The sequence below is a fragment of the Plecotus auritus genome, assembly GCF_963455305.1.
Source record: "Plecotus auritus genome assembly, chromosome: 6".
Taxonomy (NCBI): domain Eukaryota; kingdom Metazoa; phylum Chordata; class Mammalia; order Chiroptera; family Vespertilionidae; genus Plecotus; species Plecotus auritus.
This window is the reverse complement of record NC_137773.1, coordinates 31,170,069-31,190,564: the sequence shown is the minus strand read 5'-3', so window position 1 is coordinate 31,190,564 and position 20,496 is coordinate 31,170,069. Positions and strand designations below refer to the sequence as shown.

At 53.3% G+C, this 20,496-nt stretch overlaps 3 protein-coding genes across 8 annotated transcripts; all 3 read right to left on the bottom strand.

Moving 5' to 3' along the window:
- Positions 1-2,321: 2,321 nt before the first annotated feature.
- Positions 2,322-5,090, bottom strand: MZB1 (marginal zone B and B1 cell specific protein). Its single transcript, XM_080674171.1, has 4 exons — positions 4,112-5,090; positions 3,249-3,367; positions 2,787-2,897; positions 2,322-2,690 (listed from the first exon to the last, which is right to left on the bottom strand). Exons 1-4 carry the CDS (start codon positions 4,313-4,315, stop codon positions 2,534-2,536), a joined length of 591 nt encoding a protein of 196 aa, XP_080530297.1. The 5' UTR covers positions 4,316-5,090; the 3' UTR covers positions 2,322-2,533.
- On the bottom strand, positions 4,956-9,539 carry PROB1 (proline rich basic protein 1). Its single transcript, XM_080674170.1, has one exon. The coding sequence runs from the start codon at positions 9,505-9,507 to the stop codon at positions 6,424-6,426; it is 3,084 nt and encodes a 1,027-aa protein (XP_080530296.1). The 5' UTR covers positions 9,508-9,539; the 3' UTR covers positions 4,956-6,423.
- A 1,903-nt stretch (positions 9,540-11,442) lies between these two features.
- On the bottom strand, positions 11,443-16,707 carry SPATA24 (spermatogenesis associated 24; the record flags this gene model as incomplete). Of its 6 annotated transcripts, none has more annotated exons than XM_080672218.1 (6): positions 11,443-11,624; positions 11,706-11,808; positions 14,605-14,675; positions 14,760-14,890; positions 15,118-15,183; positions 16,532-16,707. In XM_080672218.1, the coding sequence occupies 6 exons, from the start codon at positions 16,646-16,648 to the stop codon at positions 11,609-11,611; spliced, it is 504 nt and encodes a 167-aa protein (XP_080528344.1). In that variant the 3' UTR covers positions 11,443-11,608. The 6 variants fall into 6 exon arrangements, with proteins under 6 accessions (XP_080528344.1, XP_080528340.1, XP_080528342.1 ...); XM_080672214.1 differs by having other exon boundaries at positions 11,443-11,594; XM_080672216.1 differs by having other exon boundaries at positions 11,706-11,859; positions 16,532-16,704.
- Between the last annotated feature and the right edge of the window lie 3,789 nt (positions 16,708-20,496).

Sequence of the window (20,496 nt, the reverse complement as noted above, 5' to 3'; positions counted from 1 at the left end):
TGTGCGAAGTAAATCTGTAACCAGATCCCTAACTCCTATCGGGATTGCGAAACAGGTCCTGGGTGGAGGTAATGTATTAACTCTGGCCATCGTAGAGTGGTAAAGGCCGCCCAAGCTCTGCCACATTCACCTACTGCCCGCACCTGAGCCTGAACATGGGACCTCGTCTTGTTTTCCAAGAAAGGGCCAGAGTGGGCAGGGAGGCATAGAACAGTCTTGGAAGTTTAGCAATCTCTGCTTGAGTGACAGGAAAAAGAGTAAAAATGGGCACTTATTATGTCACCATCTGAATATTAATAAGTTAATCACTATCATCATCATAACCACTCTCATTGAGGAATGACTATGTGCCAGGCAACATCTCTGTATTGCTGTGTTTAACCCCAGGTACTGGGCAGTATTAACCTCCTTTACAGCTGATTGGGAGATATGATCTGACAAGGTAGCAAGATTTTAGAAAACCATTCCTAAAATTCAGGCTGGCCTGAACTCCCGCATTTATGCTGTAAATCACACATTAAATGTAATAAGGCACCACCCTCCCCACCACCACCACTCACTTCTCAGGGTCCCTGAGGCACACAACACATGAACCTCTGGAGGAGCTACCGAGGCTGGCCTGGCCTTGCTGTCCCCTGTGTCAAAGGATTCCCTTCCCCTCCCAGCCAGGACCCAATCCAAAACGAAAATGCAGGGCCCCTGTTCCAAAAGTATTATGAATTTTCAAGACAGTCACAGCAGAACATTAAACACAGTCTGGAGCCTTTCCAAGTGCCAGGCCCTGTGTGACTGCATGTCCCACAGCCCCGAAGCCAGCCCAGGGCCCAGCCTGGCTTTGCCTCCTGAAAGGTCCAGCCCAGTCTGGCCGTGAGGCCTGGAGCTGGTTGAGAGAGGCTTGGAGGATCTGAGGGGCTGAGGTTCTGCTCCCCAGAATGCTGCCCCAGGCCCAGACCCCCCCAGGGCCCACCTACTTCTGGTTTGTTGTGCCCATGGCCAGACCCGGCCCCGATGGCCCACGGGCAGCACCGCTCTCCAGCTGGGAAGTAGCTTCATGCCACAGCCCTGAATCCGTCGGCCTGTCCAGCCTCCAGCCTGTTTCTCTGTCTGCCTGTTCTCTCCTCTTCCTTCTCGGCTTTCTGCTCCGAGGTTCCCAAAGTTGTCTGACCAGTTTGAAGCTTCAGAGCTGCTCCTCCGCACTTTCCTTCCCACCCTCTCCTTCCCAGTGCTCCCCAGGGGGCCCTACCTCCTCCAGTCCCCTAGGCACTCAGTTCAACCACACAGAGACAAAGCCTTGGGTTGCACAGGATCTCAGATATAATCACACAAAGGACTCACAACACCCGGACTCAGATGCAGACTCCACATAAACCCAGGGTGACGTCACAGGCTCCCAGCTCCACACCTGATTCCGCTCAGCAGTTCCTTGTGCCCTGGGTCCTTTCCTGGTGCCTATGTTTCTTTTGGTGGGAGCACCACACAGGGGGTGGCTCAGGCAGATCAGGGACAGGTGATAGAAGACAGGGGGCTGGGCTGCAGTGTAGGTCAGGGCATGCTTGGGGTACCCCTATTCCTCCAGCAATGACCTTTCCCCACCCCCCAAATCTGAATCGCCTCTAAGTCCTACCACTTTTCAGCCTGGGACTTGTCCTGAGCCTCTTTTGTTGTCTAAGTCTTGGTGTCTACATCTGTCATCTGGGGATTAGAGTCTGTTCTGTCCACCTCCCAGGGCTTTGAAGGCTGAGAGAGACACTCACAAAGGAAACTGCAAGTTGTAACATCAACTGACCCAGGTAGGCCCCAGGTGGGGCCCTTTCCTCCATTTGCTAAGGGAAGAGCCCCAGGACAGAAGAACTTCTGGGGAGAGCAGGACTTAGAGCCAAGATGCTGAAACTAGCCTGTTCCAGGAACCCTGCCCCACCCTGTCCCAGGCAGGCACCTAGGGCCCAACCAAGCCAGCTGGGGTCAGAGACAGAGTCTAGAAAGAGAGCATCTGCCGGGTGTAGACCCAGTGAGACTGCTGTTCTGGGAGGGGCACCAACAGCTGATAGCACCAGTGGTTGCAGTAGGCGTGTCCACAAGGTGGCCTGCTTATGGAGTTTCCCATGGTTTTTCTTCTTTCTCATGATGGATCTGGGGTTTCCCATTCACACAACTGGATCTGTATGTCTTTGACTGCTGACATTCCTAACCATGACAGATCTCACTTACTTCTGGGAAATTTGCAGGGATGTGTATTTGGCCCTCTTTAGGAGCAACATCAGCAGAAACACCAATATCTGTCCTCCCAGCCCCCCAAGCACATTTTGCAGAGAGAAGGAATTGAGGTCACTGAGTTTTATTTGAGTCCAGAGGGGAAGGCCTTTGGCCCCCGCCCAGGCCCCAGTGCCCCAAAGCTGGAGGAGTAGAGAGAGTGGCAGCCTAGATGAGCAAGTTCTCCTTGTCCTCAGCAGCCTGCAGAAAGGAGGGGGACAGATCCAGAAGAAGCTCCCCTCTGTCTTCAGGGGCTGACCACAAAGGGGAAGCAGGAGTTGGACTAGAGCTCTGCCCTTGTGACTGCTGCCTCCTCTGAGCAGACTCCACGGGGGCCTCCACACAGCAATGCCTTCAGAGCCCCTTGGCCTTGCTGATGGGCTTCATAGATCTGGTCTTCTCCAAACTCCCCCAGGTAGTGCAAACATGTCGTGGAGAGCCTAGGAGAGTCCAACTGGAGCTTCAAACTCTGCCGGCCCACAGGGGGCAGACTAAGGTTCCAAGGATTCCATCTCACCTCCACCCTCCCGTCCTACCTGGTAGGCCAGGGGCCCCCTGTGATCATCACACTGATGCTTGGCTCTGGCCCATTGTTAAGTCCTGGGCCCATGAGATGTTTCACCTGGTTCACTTCTCGGACCCCGTAGCTGGAGACAGTGAGGACACAGCATTAGTGAGAACCTGGCCAGTGGAGACTTGTCTCCACATGAAACTGGGCACACTGGGCCTTTGCTGAGTTCAGTGCCCAGATTCTGATCCTCCCTGATGGAAAACAGAGGACCGGAGAGGGGAAGCTCCTGGACCATGAACTTGTCCCTTGGCCACCTACCCTTCTACTTGCTCCTAGCTCTAGAGATCATACTTGGTCCCAACCAGCCCCCTAGCTTGAACCACAGCCCTAGTGGAGAATGTGTGTGGTATGAGTGGGAGAGTGGGGACCTCCACCCACCAAGCCCTGCCCCTGGAAGAGGAAGGTAGGGACCGGATTTTCAACTCACTCCTGCCAGGTCTGGGAGCAGCTCTGTTCCAGGACGTCTGTATATACGGACTCACTCAGCTCCTGACGCCCCCCAGGGGTGTGAAGCTTGGCCTCTGCCTTTGCCAGATGTTGCCACATCTGGAACAAGGAGCGGTTGAGAGTCAGGGTTTAGGGACTGCTCAGTGTGGGGGAGGGGAGGATAGGAACCTGTGGCGGCCAAGGGAGCTTTTTGAGCAGGAAGCACCTGTGAGGCAGGCCTCAGGCTCTTCCCCCATGCCCCAAAAGCTGGGCCCTGGCCAGCGGAGGCAGGATCCACTTTCCTGGGACGGAGTGGGTGGGTGGGAAATGCTGAGGTGGAAAGTTAGGCTTAGGCACAGGGGTCTCTCCCCAGGGCACACCTGCCCATCAGCAAATGCTATTTTAAACCACAAAACAAAGAAAGAAAAAAAAACCACAGCCCACTCTTTAATGACATGAGTACTCATAGGTACTCAGGCAGACTTGACAAGTGTGTGAGCTCAGACACACACATACTCATATATTCATACACTCAGCACATGCACACATATACCAATGCTCCTCAGTCATATTTTAGAAAGAAGTCCAGGCCTGAGGATGGGCCTGGAAAGGGAGGAGTCTGAGACGACAAACTGATGACTCCCTGGAGTCTCAAGATACTGTGGGGTGTCCCAGATTGTCCAGTCTCTGTTGGGCAGACAGATGAGTAAACTGAGGCATGGAGGTGAAGATGGCAATATCATGGAAGGCTGAGTCGGTGGGGGTTTGGAGATGGATCAAAGGCCAGTGGTGGAATCTGAGGTAGATGGAGGGTTCTGGCTTGAGGAGGACTGGGCAGGGGAACTGCCGGGGGAAGGGACTTACCTGGTAGGCCACCGCCCTGCAGGCATCACAGCGAAGGTGAGCAGGCATATGAGCTGAATACTTCTCCTCATCGTCCAGCTGTGGGGCAGTGGCTGTGAGCGAAGCCCTGTTCCCAAGGCCCCCTGGGACAGCCCAAGCCCCCAATAGTAGCAGTAGCAGTGGCAGTGACAGCCTCATGGTTTGTGGAGCTGGCTCAGTGAGCATGGGCTGTGGTTGGGATGTAAATGTACTTGTGTCTGCAGTGGGGACCTCCCCAGAACGCCTGACCCAGACCAATGGGGAACTGACACCTCACCCCTCCCATTTTCTCCCTTCCCCCAGGAGACACCACATGTGCACCTCCTCTGGTGGGACCCCAGCTCCAGCCAACTTAGCTCCATTTCACAGGTAGAGAACAATGAGGCAAGGAGCGTGGCTGGGCCTGGGCAAGGACACATGGGGGCTGATAACTCACCAGCCTGGGATCTGGCCACATGGCAGGTACTGTGCAAAATACCTTGGGGGAGGGAGTGGTTGGTTACTGTTATCTTTAGTCTACCCCCAAGGACACAAAGGCTCAGAGAGAAGTGACAAATCCAAGGCCACATACTTAGAAGGGCCATGATGAAATTGGAACCCAGGCCTGACTGACCCCAAAGCCCACTGGCCACTCAGCCAGCAGGAGGAATGATGCCAGCCTAAGGGTCCCCTCCCTGGGAGGCAAATTCACTGAGGTAGGAACACCACTGTGTATGAAAGACACTCATGGTCTTCTTCCCTGAGCCCTATACCCAGGCTGTACCTGGGCGTGAAAGGGCATTGTGGGGGTGTTAAAGGGCCACAGCAGGAAATCAGACACCTTACACCAGTTGTTCCAGCCATCGTAGCTCATTGGGTCAGTGATTTATTGCTCACCAGGGCCCTCCATGTTATTGGAAACAGCATCTCCAACTATAAAAAGATGTCCAGGTTTATCTGGCTCATAATTCTCCCATCAACTTCTAGTTCAAGGCAGGGGGGGTAGGGACTCCAAAGGACCCAGGCCCCCAGGGGCATGGAACTTAAGGACGGCATCCATCTCCATCCCTAACACTGCTTCTAATGGCCACTCTTCTTCCCCAAACTCATCACATCACATACTTGTCCAGCAAGGCCCAGGCACTTCAAGCTTAGAACTTCACACAGAACCCATGCAAAGCTCCGTCCATTCACTCCATGCATCTTCCTCTGCCCTCCTCAGAGGCTCTTGGAATCTTAGGGCAATTGGAACACATGCTCTGGTCCTGTCCCTTACTATGCTGTGACCAGCCTGCATAGCCAGCAGCTCGCTGGGCATGGTTGCCACATCTGTTACTGGGGGAGTAAAACCAGCTGAGGGGTCCAAGTTTCTCTGGCCTGCCCCACACAGAGGCATCCTTTCTACTGCCAGCCCTAACCAACCCTCTGCCCCACCCAGAGGGGTCCAGAGGCTCCTCTGGGACAATAGCTTAACCATTCTCCCTGCTTGTAAGTCCTTCCTGATGACTCTGCTCCCTGCACAGGATGGGAAGGACTGAAGCCCCCATTCCTGGCCCCAGGAAGAGCCGGGTTAGCTCTGAGGGCTTAGAGAAGCCAAGTCAGAGGCTCGGGGTGACAGGAGAATAAAGGACGGAGGTCCCAGGTAGGGACTACAGTCACTTCCCCACCTCCCTCCAAGTACCGCCCCCCCATATCCCAGGCTGACCCTCCACAGCCCCTCCTATATTACTTCCCTGCTTCATCTTCACCTGCTTGTCCCCACAGCTCCCTTTCTCAGACACAGCCTGGCCTGGCTGCACTAGCTACTTGCCACCACAGCCTCCCAGGCCAAGGCTTAGATTCTCTTCCAAAGAATAACAGATTTGACAGCCAGAGTCCTCCCTCCATCCCACTGGTGCTCATTAGCCTGCTCCACCTCACCTGGGCCCACCTTTCAGGGAGGGGCAGACAGCTACTACCTCTGGGGGCAGCCCGGTCCCCTGCTGCTCCTAGGGAACCCCAAGGTTCCCTAGGTCAGTTCCTGGGGACAAATCCTGAGACTCCTCACTTTTACACACACATACACACACAAACACACCACACTCATGAGAATGCTTGGGAAAGGGGTATAAAATGTTGTAGAAAGAAGGCAGTCACTTCCTGAGATCCAGTTCCATCAGCCCCCGGGTCTCAGATACATTCTCTGAAGATAATTTCCGGTCTCAGGACTAGATGAGATGGGTAAAAAAGGTGAAAGAAAAGGGCAAGGGACTGGATGCCTGAACCTTAAAAGCCATTGACAGGCCCCAACACCATGGGGATCAGGCCCTAGGGCCTCACACAGGGAACAAGGAGCTCTTGCCAGACTGGGCGGGACCCAAGCTGGTGGGAGGAGCGCAGAAGAGCAGAGGAGGTGCGGTGCTGGGGGTCCCACTCACTGGCAGGTAGTACATCCTCTCCAGGGGCCCCGCCTCGGAAGCCCAGGGTAGCTGGGTGCCGCTGTAGGCTGGCGGGCCTGGGGATGGTGGCAGTGAGAGGCCGGTGATAGGCCCATAAGCGGGCGGGTAAAGGCCGGGATTCAGGGCCAGCGGGGTGTAGATGCGTCGGGGTGGCCCCGGGGGCGAGGGCGGCAGAAACACTTCCACATACTGCCCACTCTCAGGGTCAAAGAGCAGCCGTAGCCGAGGCTGCCGCGGCGCCTCCACAAAGTAGTAGCGGCCGCTCTCGGGGTCCACCAGGACCTTCCCCGTGTTCGCGGTCCCGGTTGGCCTGCGTGCCCCTTGGGAGAGGCCTTCCAGGGACCGGTCCATAGGAGGCGCCGATGCTGCGCGGGGCTGGGGCGGGGCCATTCTGCCTGCCAATGCCTGGGGCTCCCGCGGGTGGGGCGACTGGACCACAGTGGCTGGCTCGGGGACAGAAGGAGGAGTCTCCAATTTGGGTGCTCTCCCAGGGCTCGAGCTAGGGTGTGCCTGAGGGGAGCTGGGGCGGGATGGTCCGGATGGGTGGGACCCTGCTGGCCCTACGGACGACCGCTGGGGTAAGGAGAGAGCTCCACCTAAAGGGCTGATCGGACCCTCGCCGTCGGAGACAAGGCGCTGGGCCTCCACAACTCGGTTCTCTTCTCCAGGACCGCGCACCAGGACTCCCCGGGTTTCCTTCGGTCCGTGGCCCAAGGCCAAGGCACCCGGCAGGCGTATCTCAGTGCGCGCAAAGGGTTTTGCCGTGCTGTTCTCCGCCCTCCGCCGCAGGACCCCGTTGGGCTGCGAAGCGTCCCGAGGGTTTGTGTTGGGGGATGGCTCTGGAGGCTCGTAGGGGTGTGACATGACCGGCAGAAAGTCCTTGAGATAAACGGAAGTGTAGTGAGCCGGGGCGGGGGTCCCCAGCACCTGGAGCTCTTGCGTCTTGGATGCACCGCCCTTCTCCGGGCGGGGATCCGCAGGGTCCTCAGAAGGCGCAGGCAGCCCTGAGCCTGGGGTTCCCGCCGGGAAGCTCGGCGCGTATGTGGTCTTCACCATCTTGCGCATGTCACGGGGCCGCGGAATAGCCACGCGCGGGCGTCCGGAGGCCGCTTGTCCAGGGCCCAAGGCCGCTTCTGCAGAGCCCAAGGCTTCTGGGGACACATCCGAATCCATGGTGCCCATGAGGCGACTGAGGGGCAGCGCGGGTGCAGCCACCCCTGGCAACGGTTGACTGTCTCGGAAGGCAAGATCCGGCACGTCCCGTGTGGAGGGACTCTGAGCCTCCGTTAGCTCTGGAGTCCTGGGTGCGGACGGTGTAGGCGGCGCCAGCTCCCCCTGGACTGCGCCATTCAGAGCTTCCTGCGGAGAGACTGTCGAGGAACCCTGCATCTTGGGACCCCACCTCTCCTGGGGCGATGGACTCCACGGCCCAGTAGGACGATCTGGAGCCTCCCATGAGGACCAGGCTGGCGGGGACGGGCTCCGATTCCCCTCTGTGGCAGCTCCGATTGTGGGATGCTGAACCTCCCACAGAGAAGGAGCTTCAGGGGATGGGCTTCTTGCCTTGGCAGCACCCGGATTCCACTGGCAAAGGGTCGGAGGGGAAGGGCTCCTTCTGCTGACAGCTTCCTCGACGGTGGGATCCTGCTTTTCCCATGCGGAGGATTCCTTGGGGGAGGAGGGACCACTCACCCTCGGAGTAGCCCGATTCCACGGGGACAGGTTCTGGGGGGGTAGGCCGGGAAAAGTCTGCAGGGTTCCATTTGGAGCCTGCCTCAGCGGGGATGGGCTCCTTGGCCTCACAGCCTTACTCGGAACTTCCCAAGGGTCCCTGGACTCGAAAGGCCTCAGAACGGTTCGATCCGGAGTCTCTCCTGGGAACCCAGTTTTGAGTTCCTGGTCGTGCGCTTCTTGGGTCTTCTCCCCTGATTGCAGGAAGATGCTTGAACTAACCGGACCCAGTGGCTCAGTCCCGGGTGCGGGTTTGTCGCGACGAATCGCGCGTTCGCGGAGGCTGGGCCACGGCCGTGGGGCCCTGGCAGGGGCTGAACTATAGTGCACGCGGGGTGGACGAGACCTGCCATCCTCCTGGACCATTCGGGTACTGCGGACCGGTTTCCGGGTCTCAGGCTCGGGCCGCTCCGCTGGCCTGAAGGTGGCGCCGCTGGGGGCAGGGGCCGCGGGGCTCAGTTTCCTGGCCAGAGCCGTCTGCACGACACCTGCGGCGGCCTGCAGGCGGCCCAGCGACTCGTCCAGGGAGCCGGTGCGCAGGAGCGGGCGCGGGTGCTGTGCGCCTGCCTCCCCCTCCCGCGGAGGACTCCGGGGCCGGGGGCGCAGCTCGATCTGACGCTTGGGCACCGTCCGGGACCTGGCGGGCAGGGCACGCTCCTCCAGCGCCACCTCCACGCATTCGAACTGCGCTGGGGTGGCAGGACTAGGCCCGCGGGGCCACAGCTCCAGGTAGGTGGCCCAGCGGGAGCCACCGTCGGGGGGCTGGGGCTGCGGTGCGGCGGGGGTGGGAGACGCCGGCGGAGAGAGGCTGTGGAAAGCCCGCGCCGTGAGTTGCTGCACCTCTCTATCCGCCGAGTCAGAGGGGCTGAACAGGGCCCCGGCGCCGAAGATGACTTCCATCTCCCCCGACGGCAGCATGCGCAGCTGGGGCTGGGGTGGCCGCGGGCCTGAGCCCGGGCCTCGCGGGAAACCCGAGCCGGGCTGGAGCTGCTGGCGGCTATTCTGGGCGCTGATGGACAGGCGAAGCTGCTCACCCACCCCCAGCGCAGGGGCCACCCGGGGCCAATTTGCCCGGCCCTCCGCGTCCGGCCCAACGTCCGGGGGCTCTGGAGAACCCGGAGCCGTGTGGTAGGAGCCTGACGAACCGGAGGAGTCCTGGCGCCACGCGGGGGCCGAGGGTAGTTGACCTGCGAGCCCGGTCAGGGCTGGCGGGGCGAGCGCGATCAGCATGGTGGGGCCGGACGCCGAGCTCTCCCTCCCTCGCATTCGCCTCCGCTGGTGCCGCGGACGCCCACACTGTCCCCGCCCCGCCCGCGGAGGCCGTGGGGTCACCGCGCCTTAAAGCGGCCGCGTCCGCTCCCGAGCCAGCGGTGTGGCCAGCAGGAAAGACCTGGACGCTGCGCCTTATTCTCCCAAGCCCCTTCTCCTATGGCGCGCGGGCACTCCAGGTTTTGGCGGACAGGTGTCCAAAGTGGAGCCAGATGAGGAAACTGAGGCTGAGTGGGGACCTGCCTTAGGTAAAGCACTATCTATGGCATGCGGATCAGTGTGAGCACCAGGGGACCAGACCTTCAGGTCAGGCAACTCAGGTGTTGCCAGCAATTTCATTTTCCCCTCAGAGCCTTCCCATCACAGTATGACACCCCTCCTCCCTGGTCTTGTCATCCCATCCCAGTTGGAGCTCCTAAGAGTGCACCCACTTTCCCTGACCTGGCACTCCACAGGCTTTAATAGAGGAGCATTGCTTAGAGGGCTCCCCCACTCCAAAAGTTGTGCTGGGGCCTCAGGAAGGTGCTGTCCCGGCTAGGTCCATTGCCTTTAGTGATAACTTACTGGAAGAAACTGGAGTGGACAGCTCTTCTACAGGCTGCCTTGGCAACCAAGCTGTGGTTGCTGATGCGGGCTCTCTTAGGAACCTTTTGGGTAGCTGTGGTCCCCTCTCTAAAGTCCCTCTGAGGCAGGAATAGCCCTATGCTCCTCCAAGCACTCATTTCAGCCCCCACCACCTCTGTACTTGCCCTGAGGACAGGCATGGTGGGAAGCAGCCACCACCTAGTGTTCTGGGACAACGACAATGGGCACCATTGGCCCTATTCTGACTTCAAGGTACTGTTATGATTCAGGTCCCCAGTTGGCCTTGGAGCAAGAGCACTGGCCCCTCCTGACCAGGAAAGGCTAGACTTGACGAATCTGACTCCGCCTCTCCTGAGTGGGTCCCCTGTCTGGGTATGTGTCCGTGATCACCTGGTCATTAGTGATGGCCTCTGAGAGAATGAAGCCTGTTCATCACATCCGGCCCTAATATGCAACTTCAGCAAGTCATAGCCCCTTACAGACTGTTTCCCATCCTTAAAAATAGACTTGGCAGCCCTGGCTGGGTGACTCAATTAGTTGGAGCATTGTTTCATACACCAAAAGGTTACAGGTTTGATTCCCAGTCAGGGCACATACCTAGGTTGGGGTTCGATCCCTTTGGTCCGAATATGGGAGGAAACTGATCAGTTTCTCTCTCACATTGATGTTTCTCTCTCTCTACCTCCCTTCCTCTCTACAAAAAAAAAATCAATGAAAAAACATATCCTCGGGTGAGGATTAAAAAAATAAAAAGGTTCAAGCTTTATTTTTAAAAAATGGCATTATCCTTTTCTCTTCCATTTGTGAAGTCTGATGAGTTTCTGTTTGGGAGAAGTGTATAAGAAGGTGCACATGTAATTCACAACAAAACATTTTTGTTTTGTCATGGAAATTGATTTCCCAAATTTATTGTGGTCCTGGAACCCACTGTCTTTGAAGTCTCCAGTCAGGGCTTTCTCTGTCTCTCTCTCACATACACACACAGCTGTTTATATAGGCAGGAGTTAAACACCGAGTAAGAAAGGACAGTGTTCACTAGATAACAAAGTAGTCTTCCCCTAGGCTGCAACCCCATAACTCCATGGACCCCCTTGGTAGGTGGTGGTCCAAGGCCTGTTCCACACCCAGTCTCTGGTAACTTGATTCTCACTTAGGTCACCAAGGTCCATGAGATAGGCAGGGAGGAAGGAAGGAAAGTGCCTTCTGCCTCTTACCCTGCCCCTTCCCTGGGGGTCAGGCCACTGATGAGGCCTGAGAGGGCTAGAAAAGGTCAGGATGGGAATGCCCACAACAGAGAAATCAGAGGTCAGATAACAGAAAGGTAATGATTATTTTATTTTTCCCTGGGACGCTGGTGGCTCCGGGCCTGACATGTCCCCGAGGCTTTCTTATGCTTCTGGTCTAGCACCTGGGCCATGTAGTTCTCCTGCTGCTTCTGGATCCGGAAGTCAGACATGTGATTCCTGCAAGGAGCCGGCTAGGCTGGGCGTGGGCTGGGGACAGTCCAAGGTAGGGACCAGAGTTCTGGCTCCCCACTTCCATCAACAACCCCCAACCTGTCCATGACCCCTCACCTGAAGATCTGTTTCTGTTGGCTGATAACTTGCTGCAATTCCTTAATCTCATTCTCTTTGCCATTAAGTATATCTTCTTGCTTTATAATGTGAGACTCAATTTCTGTGGGGGAGAGAGGCAGGGAGGAGGTGGTTCCATCCCATGGGCTCCTTCCTGAGATAAGGCATTCATTCCCTCACAGGTCTTTTCAGAACTTGGCTCCCTCCACCCACAGGTTCTCCATGAGTAGTTGCCAATACCTTAGTAAGAATGAGTTTATTATGGAGTCTTGATGGGGTGGTGGGGACACAATGTCTGATGAATGTGTCAGTGACTTCACAACTCTATTCTGGACCAGGTGACTCACATGAAGGCAGGCAAAGGCCCTTGGAGAGAGGTGGTAGCCCTGCCCAAAGGCAGGAGGATGAACAGCTCCTGGCCTCAACTCCTGCAGATCTTTGCAGATATCACTTCTTTCATGAGACCTCTCCTAGTCTAAAATTACAACCCTTCCTAATACTTCCTATCTGTTTTCCCTGCTTTACTTTTCTCCTTAGCATTTATATCTAACATACCATATATTTTACTCATTTACTTTCTCCCCTTCTAGAATGTAAGGACAAGGATTTTTGTTTTATTCATTGTTTTAACCCTTAGGCCTAAAACAATACCTAGCACATAGTAGGTGCACGATAAATTTGTGGAATGAATGCACAGAATGTCCCCTGAGGATTTAGGACATAGAAGCATCACCTAGTTCAGTCATCTCAATCCAACCAGACCTACTGAGGGCCAGCCAGATGCCTACTCCCGTGCAGGAGCTCCTGAAAGGAGTGTTAAGACTCAGGAACTGACCAGAGGACAGAATAAGGTGACGTTTCAATGAAGTTAATATTGGTGAGACAGTATTACCACTTTGGGCAAGATGTCTCCTTTTCAGAACCATGTCCTCATCTATATAATATGGGAACAGAGACAGCCTATATGGGGTGGGAAGGACCCAGGGAGATTAGTGGTGGAAAAGCTTACCCGCTACTTAAGTGCTCATTAGATGCCAGGATGATTTTTGTGACTTGGGTCAGAATCCAATGAGGCTGTAGGATTCGGGGGTGCTTCATATACATAACTGTCCCTCAGGAAGCCCTGGGAAATTCTGATCCTCACAGGAAGAAAATCCCACTGCCTTTAAAGGTTGGACAAAGATTAACTAGAACACAAGCTCTGAAAATGCAGACATGCTAAAGCATTTAAGGTTTCAGAAGAGACGGTCTGGCAGAAAAAGAGGAGACATAGGTAAACAAAAATAGACTTGGAAAAGAGAAGGAAAACATGGGCTCATGGAATCATAGGAACAGGACTGTCATAACTCCTTCCCCAGGTCATCCAGCTAATCCAGACTCATTGCTTGTGAAGTTCTTTTGAGAAAAAGTATCAGAGATTTGTGTGAATCTTTTCAAATAAATTAGATAAATGTAAAATAAATAGCACCCAATGAGAGAAAGGTTAGAAAAGCCCTTTGAAAAGATTCAGAACTATGTAAGTACAACCAAATGGAAACCACACAAAGGGAGGTGGCAGTGGGGAGGTACAGGCGAGGAGAAGGCCAGTCACCAGATTTGCTCAGGTGAAGGCTCGTGCCCACTGGAGGGATTCAGGACATTCTAGGGGAGGCAGCCAGGCCTCACTCACACACACTTTCCAGACGCACAGCCCTGTAGCCTTGGCTGGGCTCTAGGAAATGCCCTAAAGGAAAGATGTCTTTTCCTAACACCACCAGGAAAGAACCCGAGGTTCCTTTTAGGGAAGTGGGGGTGGAGAGGGGTCAGAGAGAGGGAAAGGACTAGGGATCAGCATCTTGTGTATGAAGGCAGTGACTGCCTGTTGGGCCCCAAGAGGCCCTAATGGGAGCTCTTGATCAAACAACCATGAGGCCTGTCAGCCTACCCAGCCAGATCAAGATAGTAGTCTGCTGGCAACTTTTCAGTGAGAATACTCACCAGGGGAGAAAGAAGGCTGGATTAGAGGATAGAGGGTGCCCAAGGCTCCAGGTGGGGCCCATCCGGAGAGACCCTGAACCTCTTTCAGGCTTGAGCTCTGGGCTCTAGCCTACTCAAAATCTACTGCAGTGAATGAAGCAGATGTATGGAATTCACATCCACTTCTTAAGCTAAGTAAGGGGAGTTTAGCATTCTGGGAAAATGAAAGTGGTTCCTGAGGTCTAGGGACACTGGGCAGTTGACTGAAAGTGCCCTGCAACTCACAGCCCCAACTGAGCCAAGTAGCTGCATGCATCTGCATGGAGCCGAGTTGAAAACTAATGGCCTACAGGCATACTGTACTTGGCCCAGACAATATTTTTAAAGCTTCTAAGTCAGTTGACAACACTAAAAAGTCAGAAAAACTTCCATTAAAACCTGGTTTCTTTTTTTAAAGCTCTGACAGTACTGGACCCCCATTCCCACAGCAGAGGAGCTAAGCCCTTGAGAGAGAGCATGGCTCTCCACATTACCACAGTCTCCACTCATCCCAAACCCGAGACTACGGGTCAGCTCTCAAATAGGACTGTGCTTACCCTGTTGTTCCTCTTGTATCAGAGTTATGAGTAAAGTACATTATTTCTAATATCCATCAAAAGTGGAAAACAAAAGGTGGACTAAGAAAGTTGTATGTTTCAAAAAAATGGGAGCGAGCCCGTTCCTTTATGGCCATGAAGAATATTGTACACCAACTGCTTCCCTCATTTCCGTGGCCTGCCTGGTCCCTGAAGGCCTTTGCGAAGGTGTGGCCCGCTTGGGCTTGCCTGTATCCTCAGTCGGGGACAGAAGTTGGGGTGAAACCCTGCCCTGGATACCGGCACTGGGTAGTTAGGGAAGAGCCCGTGTATGTTAGCTTGGGAAGGAACACGGGCCTCCCGCCTACCATTGCATTTGGTGATGAGCTGGTCCTTCTTGCTGGACTCCTGCAGGGCTCTGCTCTTGACAGTGGAGAGCCTGGGTGGGGAAGATAAGAAAGGGTGGGAAGGCTGACAGGCTAATGGGACCCCTAACCTTACACCCCTACCGAGGTCCACTCACGCCTTTTCAAAGGCCAGCTTCTCTTTCTCCAGCTGTTTAGACAGCACCTCTACCTCTCCAAGGGCAAACTGCAACTTCTCCTCTTCCTTGGCCAGGAGGACCTTGGTCTTGGCATGAGCAGCTTTCTCTTCCTGCAGGGGCAACACCAGTGACCTTATTACCCAAGTGACCTTGGGTCTCCTAAGCTTCCTTAACCAGCCCCCTTACTCAGAGGGCCACACAGAAGCCACAGTACAGAAAGATTCTGTCCTCATTACTGGGGCTGAAGGCTCTCAGGGGCCAATACTCAGTGATTGCTCAACCACAGGGATCCTGGGAAATAGGGCAAGATTAGGAACCTGCAAAGGCCATTACTTACCACCAACTGCTTCTCCACTGCCTGGAACTCTTCTTTACTGACAAAATTTTCATCCTGGAGAACCATCTGCAATAGAGCCTGGCTCAGGGAGGGACTGGGGCTGGGGCATCCTCTAGGGACCAGGAGCAAGGGTGGATAATGGGATGATGCCCAGGGCATCTAGGATGAGACTCGGGCCCTGGGAAGGGAGAATTCGGTTCCACAAGTCGCTGAGGCTCAGCTCTAGGCCCTGCCCTCAAGGAACAACCAGTCTCATAGAAGAGATAGCCCATGGCCACCACTTGTAACACAGTGTGTGCTGTGATGGAGAAGCACCACATGGCGTCCAGAGGAGGTCCCTGACCTGGCCTGGGAAAGGGTAGAACTGCTTCTAGAGAAGGGGACATCAGAACAGACCTGAGCTCTGACCACTATGTAGGAATGAAAAAGTGTTGAGAAAAGGCCAGGAATGGAGCCTTCAGGGGACTGAAGGAAATTCAAATGCCTAGGGCTGCATACAGCCATTAGAATAAGAAAGAGATGAGAAGACATCTTATTTCTGAGATGGAGGTATCTCCTATCTCCCAGCCTTCCCATCAAGGTAGAAAATAAAAACAGAAAAACCATGAACTCCACCTGGCCAGGATTTTACCATGCCTGTCCAGATCATCTGTGCTCCAAGGCTTTGCACCCATAAACTGGTTTGATTGAGAAAGCAAAAGCAGAGAGACATAAAGGAGTCGGAAGCCCTTAAGTTATCATGTGCAAGGGCCAAATCTGTGCTCACTGCACGCAGAATGGCACTAAATTAGGCACTGGGGAGGGGATGTCCCTAATAGAAAGGATATTACAATTTCTTTGCCTGAACACAACAGCCTTGGGAAATCATCTCCAACTAGAAATGGGGAAACTGAGGCTCAGTGAATAGAGAGGGATCTATCTACCAGGTCCTATGCAACCAGGCAGAGAGTAGAGAACAATTTTGATTTTGATTAAAATTCCCTTGTAAGCCAAAACCGGTTTGGCTCAGTGGATAGAGCGTCAGCCTGCGGACTGAAAGGTCCCAGGTTCAATACCGGTCAAGGGCATGTAACTTGGTTGCGGGCACATCCCCAGTAGGAGGTGTGCAAGAGGCAGCTGATCTATGTTTCTCTCTCATTGATGTTTCTGACTATCTATCCCTCTTCCTTCCTCTCTGTAAAAAATCAATAAAATATATTTAAAAAAAAAAAAATTCCCTTGTAAAATATTCATGAGACCCTGCCCCCTTTGGCTCCACCCCCAGCAGCCATAACACTTTTGGGTCCCGCCTCCTTCTGATGACGCTATTGGCAATGTGCTCTGGGCACGCCCCGGCTTCGGGACGTGGTCTGGCCCCGACCCCACCATTTAGACTTTCGGTCCGGCCTCTCCCCCAGCTCTTCTGGCTGCATACCACGTTCCTCAGCTGATGGATCAGTTCCTCCTGAGACTCAATCACGTCCCGCAGTTGGTCGAAGGCGAGACACACCGACCCTGACCCCCCCTGCGCCCACCCTACGGGCGTCGCCATCTTTTGCCCCCGCCAGCTCGTTGGAAATGGCTGCCGCTGGGTGGCACACCACGTCGCCCACCAATGAGGGTGCGACGCCACAGAGCACCCTGGCCACCGGGGGCGGGGACTTCCTTTGTTACCAGGGATGGGGCCCGCCTCTTAAAGGAACCGGCCGGGGACTTTAACAACACTTAGGAATGTAAGTTTATAGAGAATTTGCACATCTATTTTATCTTGTGTTTCTCATGCAATCCTGAGGAGCAGGCTTATATTTCCTTTATTAGCCAGTGAACAGGCAACACCCGCCCTCAGCCTTCTCCCAGGGCCTGTTAATCTGCAAGACCGCGAAGCAAGAGCCAATTAAGGCAACACCTGCATCTTTAGCTCCACGCGCCTCTAATCTCGAAATTTACCAGAGAGTGTGAGCCTCCAGCCTCCTCAGATCTCTCTTTCTCCCACAGCATATTCACTATTTAGGAGGCCTGAACCTAAGCAATGAAGGTGGGGCTCAAGAATAGAAAAGGAGAGTGGTCTCACCTGTAGGAAGTGGGCCTCTGTGATCCATCTTCAGCTAGTCAACTTTTAATGGAAGCGGTTCCTGAATTTCCCCAGGGCAAACAGAATGTAGGGAGGAGGGAAGAAGATACAAGAACAAAGAACTGTGTACATGAGCCAGCATCATGGTGGAAACACACCCAAGGTAAGTCCTCATAGTCTGGTACCAAGCTCTGAGCAGTCATACTTGGAGCCAAGTGCGACCATATCAAGGTGTTGCGGAGGGCACTGAAGAGCCTGAAGAGATTAGAACGGAAGTGGGGCATGAAGGAGACTTCTAAAACAGGGGTGGGGTAGGGAAGGATAAGGTAATCACACATCTTCACCAACCCCCTCCCCCTTTTTTTTGAAACCCAGTAAGATTAAACTTGGGGAATATCAGAGCTAATATTTATTGAGTATTCACTATTTCGTGGCACAATTATGCCATATTAGTATTATTTTACGCGATCTTCACAATAGCCTTGGGAAGTAGGTTCTAATTTCCACACTTCACAGATGAGGAAATGCAAGTTCTCGGAGCGTGACTAACTTGCCCAAGGTCACCCAGGCTGCTAAGCCTCAGTACAAGGTTTTCATGTGGGCAGTTTGATTCTAGAATTCATGTTCTCAGCCTTGATACTGTGCTGCATTTTTGTTGAACATAATAAATACTAAAGTTGTGGAAGCATGAATGATTATATTAAGGAGTTTGCGGCCCTGGCTGCTGTTGCTTAGTGGTTAGAGCACCAAGGGTTGCTCCCACTGAAGGGTTGCGGGATCCCCAGCTGGTGGGGGCTGTGCAGGAGGCAACAAATTGGTCTGTCTCTGTCACATCGATGTTTCTCTCTCTCCCTCTCTCCCCCCGCCCCTTCTTACCTTCCACTCTTTCTAAAACTCAATGGAAAAATTATCCTCAGGTGAGGGTTCACAACAAAAAAGGAGTTTGCAAGAAATGTTATCAGTGTCCAAGAAGGGAAGCTGAAAGTTAGGTAAGTCACTCTGGTTGCTCCCCAGAACTACCTAGGGGCCTCTTTTTCAGCTACTGTGGCCTGATAAACATTGTCATTCCTATCGGTCTCCCAGTGATAGCCCTTTATAAAAATAAAATTATTGATTGGAAAGTGAGAGAGAGAGAAACATCAATTTGTTGTTCCACTTGTTTATGCATTCATTGGTTGACTCTGGTATGTGCCCTGACTGGAAATCAACCCCCCAACCTTTGTGTATTGGGAGGATGCTCTAACCAACTGAGCTACCCGGCCAGGGTGTGATACCCTTGTTTTTCCTTTCCTTTTTTTTCATGTCTGTTCTCATATCCTTGAGGGTAAGGCTATTTCTGTTGGCCAATCTGAAAAGGGCCCAGAGCAGTACAGTTCAATAGGACTTCTATGATGGAAATGTTCATTACATTGTCCAGTACTGCAGCCACAGGCCACATGTGGGCTATTCAACCCTTGAAATATGGCTCATGTGACTGGGGAATTACTTTTTAAATTAAAAAAATTTTAATTAGTAAAATTTACATTTAAATAGCCTTATATGGCTGGTAGCTACTGTATTGGACAGCGTGGGCCTAGACGCAGGGGTCCTCAAACTTTTTAAACAGGGGGCCAGTTCACTGTCCCTCAGACCATTGGAGGACCGGACTATAGTTTTAAAAAAAACTATGAACAAATTCCTATGCGCACTGCGGGCCTGGGACGAGTCGGCTGCTAAGCAGGACAGGCAGTGGCACCCGGCGGGCCGGATAAATGTCCTCGGCGGGCCGCATGTGGCCCGCAGGCCGTAGTTTGAGGACGCCTGGAGGATGCTGTATATATAGGTTGTGTGCCTCAGCGCAGAGCCTTCTTGTAACTTTATCAAATGTGAATGTTCACCTGAATCACCCTAAACAAAGCTGCACATTCCTCTGGGGCAGAGATCCCTGAATCTTCCCTTTGAACTGTGTCCCTTCTGTGGGGTTTTTCATGAGGTGCTGCTTGATATCTCTTGCCACTCACCATTTACCTCAACCAGCTGGAACAGATTGCCTTGTACACTTAGGCCAAAATCCTGGAGCACAGTAGGCTCCAGCAGCCAGTTCCCTGAGCAAGAGAGAACACTGGATCCAGGTCTGCACCCTGCATACCAGCATAGACTGCGGGATGGTCAACTTGGTTGGGGACTGCCACAGACTCCCACTCTCTATATCAACAAACACTATGAGCTCCTGGCCAACCAGGGCTCAGTGGGGCTCAGGATAACATGACACCACAAACAGCTCTGTGATCCTGCCCCAGGAAGGGCGGCTTTCTGCATAGTGTTGTCATCCTGGTTGATTTTCTGGTTATCTATTGCTGTATAACACACCACCCTACATTTATACCTTAAAAAATTTATTTTGCTCAGGAATCGTCAATTTGGGCAGGGTTCAATAGTGAAAGCTCATCTCTGCTCCATGTAGTATCAGCTGTTGGGAGAGAGAGGGAGGCTCCAAGTTCCACCACCATGATTCATGGCTCCCTCACATAATTGGCAAATTGGTGCTATCCGTTGGGAGCTCATCTGGGGCTGCGGGTCTTGTTCTCTCCATTGGCTGCTTGGGCTTTCTTCTAGCATGTTGACTGGGTTCAAGAGAAAGTATCCCAAGTGGCAGGAAATGGAAGATGCCACTTTCTTAAGGCCTGGCCCCCCCAAAAGAGGCATCGTGTCCTTTCTGCTGTATTCTATTGGTAAATAAGCCACGGAGTCCAGCTTCAAGGAGAGGGGACACATCCCACCTTTTGATGGGAGGAGTTTTCATTTGGGCTGCACTTTCAGAGGAAGTCCTAACAGATGGTGTGTCATTCTGGTCAGGGTTCAGCTCAGATAAAATTAGACTGAAACTTAGTCTAGTGGGGGAGACAGACAATAATAAACACTCAAATCTCTAAGTAAGTAATTATTCAAATAAATAGCACCAGAGTTATGACAGGTGCTAAGAAAGAGAGGAATGAGAATATTTTAAAAGATTTAGCCCAATCTGGGGTACAGGGAAAGCTTCTGTGAGGAAGTGATTTTTGAGCTGAAACCTAGTAAGATAACCAGGTGGCACTTAGCAAAGAGAGGAGGGCTAGGTGAGTGGGAAAGGGTTCCAGAAAGAGGGAACAGTATACACAAAGTTCCTAGAGCCAAAGGGGTTGGCAGAGTGGTATAATTAAAAGGCTAGTATGGCAGAAAAAGAAAAAGGTGTATAGGGCAAGCAGGGGTAGAGGCCAGAAACTTGGTAGAGTCTTATTAAGCATTAGGCCATGCTAAGGACTTTGGTAATTTTTATTCTGGGGGCAAAAGAAAACTGAAATATTTTAAGC

What these genes read in the sequence shown, in the direction of transcription:
- PROB1 (XM_080674170.1), bottom strand. Translation starts at nt 9,507, where the DNA reads ATGCTGATCGCGCTCGCCCCGCCAGCCCTGACCGGGCTCGCAGGTCAA.
- MZB1 (XM_080674171.1), bottom strand. Translation starts at nt 4,315, where the DNA reads ATGCTCACTGAGCCAGCTCCACAAACCATGAGGCTGTCACTGCCACTG. An exon ending in GCAGGGCGGTGGCCTACCAG is followed by an intron (nt 3,368 to 4,111) that starts GTAAGTCCCTTC and finishes TCCTTGTTCCAG; the next exon opens with ATGTGGCAACATCTGGCAAA. An exon ending in GGGGGCCCCTGGCCTACCAG is followed by an intron (nt 2,691 to 2,786) that starts GTAGGACGGGAG and finishes GGACTCTCCTAG; the next exon opens with GCTCTCCACGACATGTTTGC.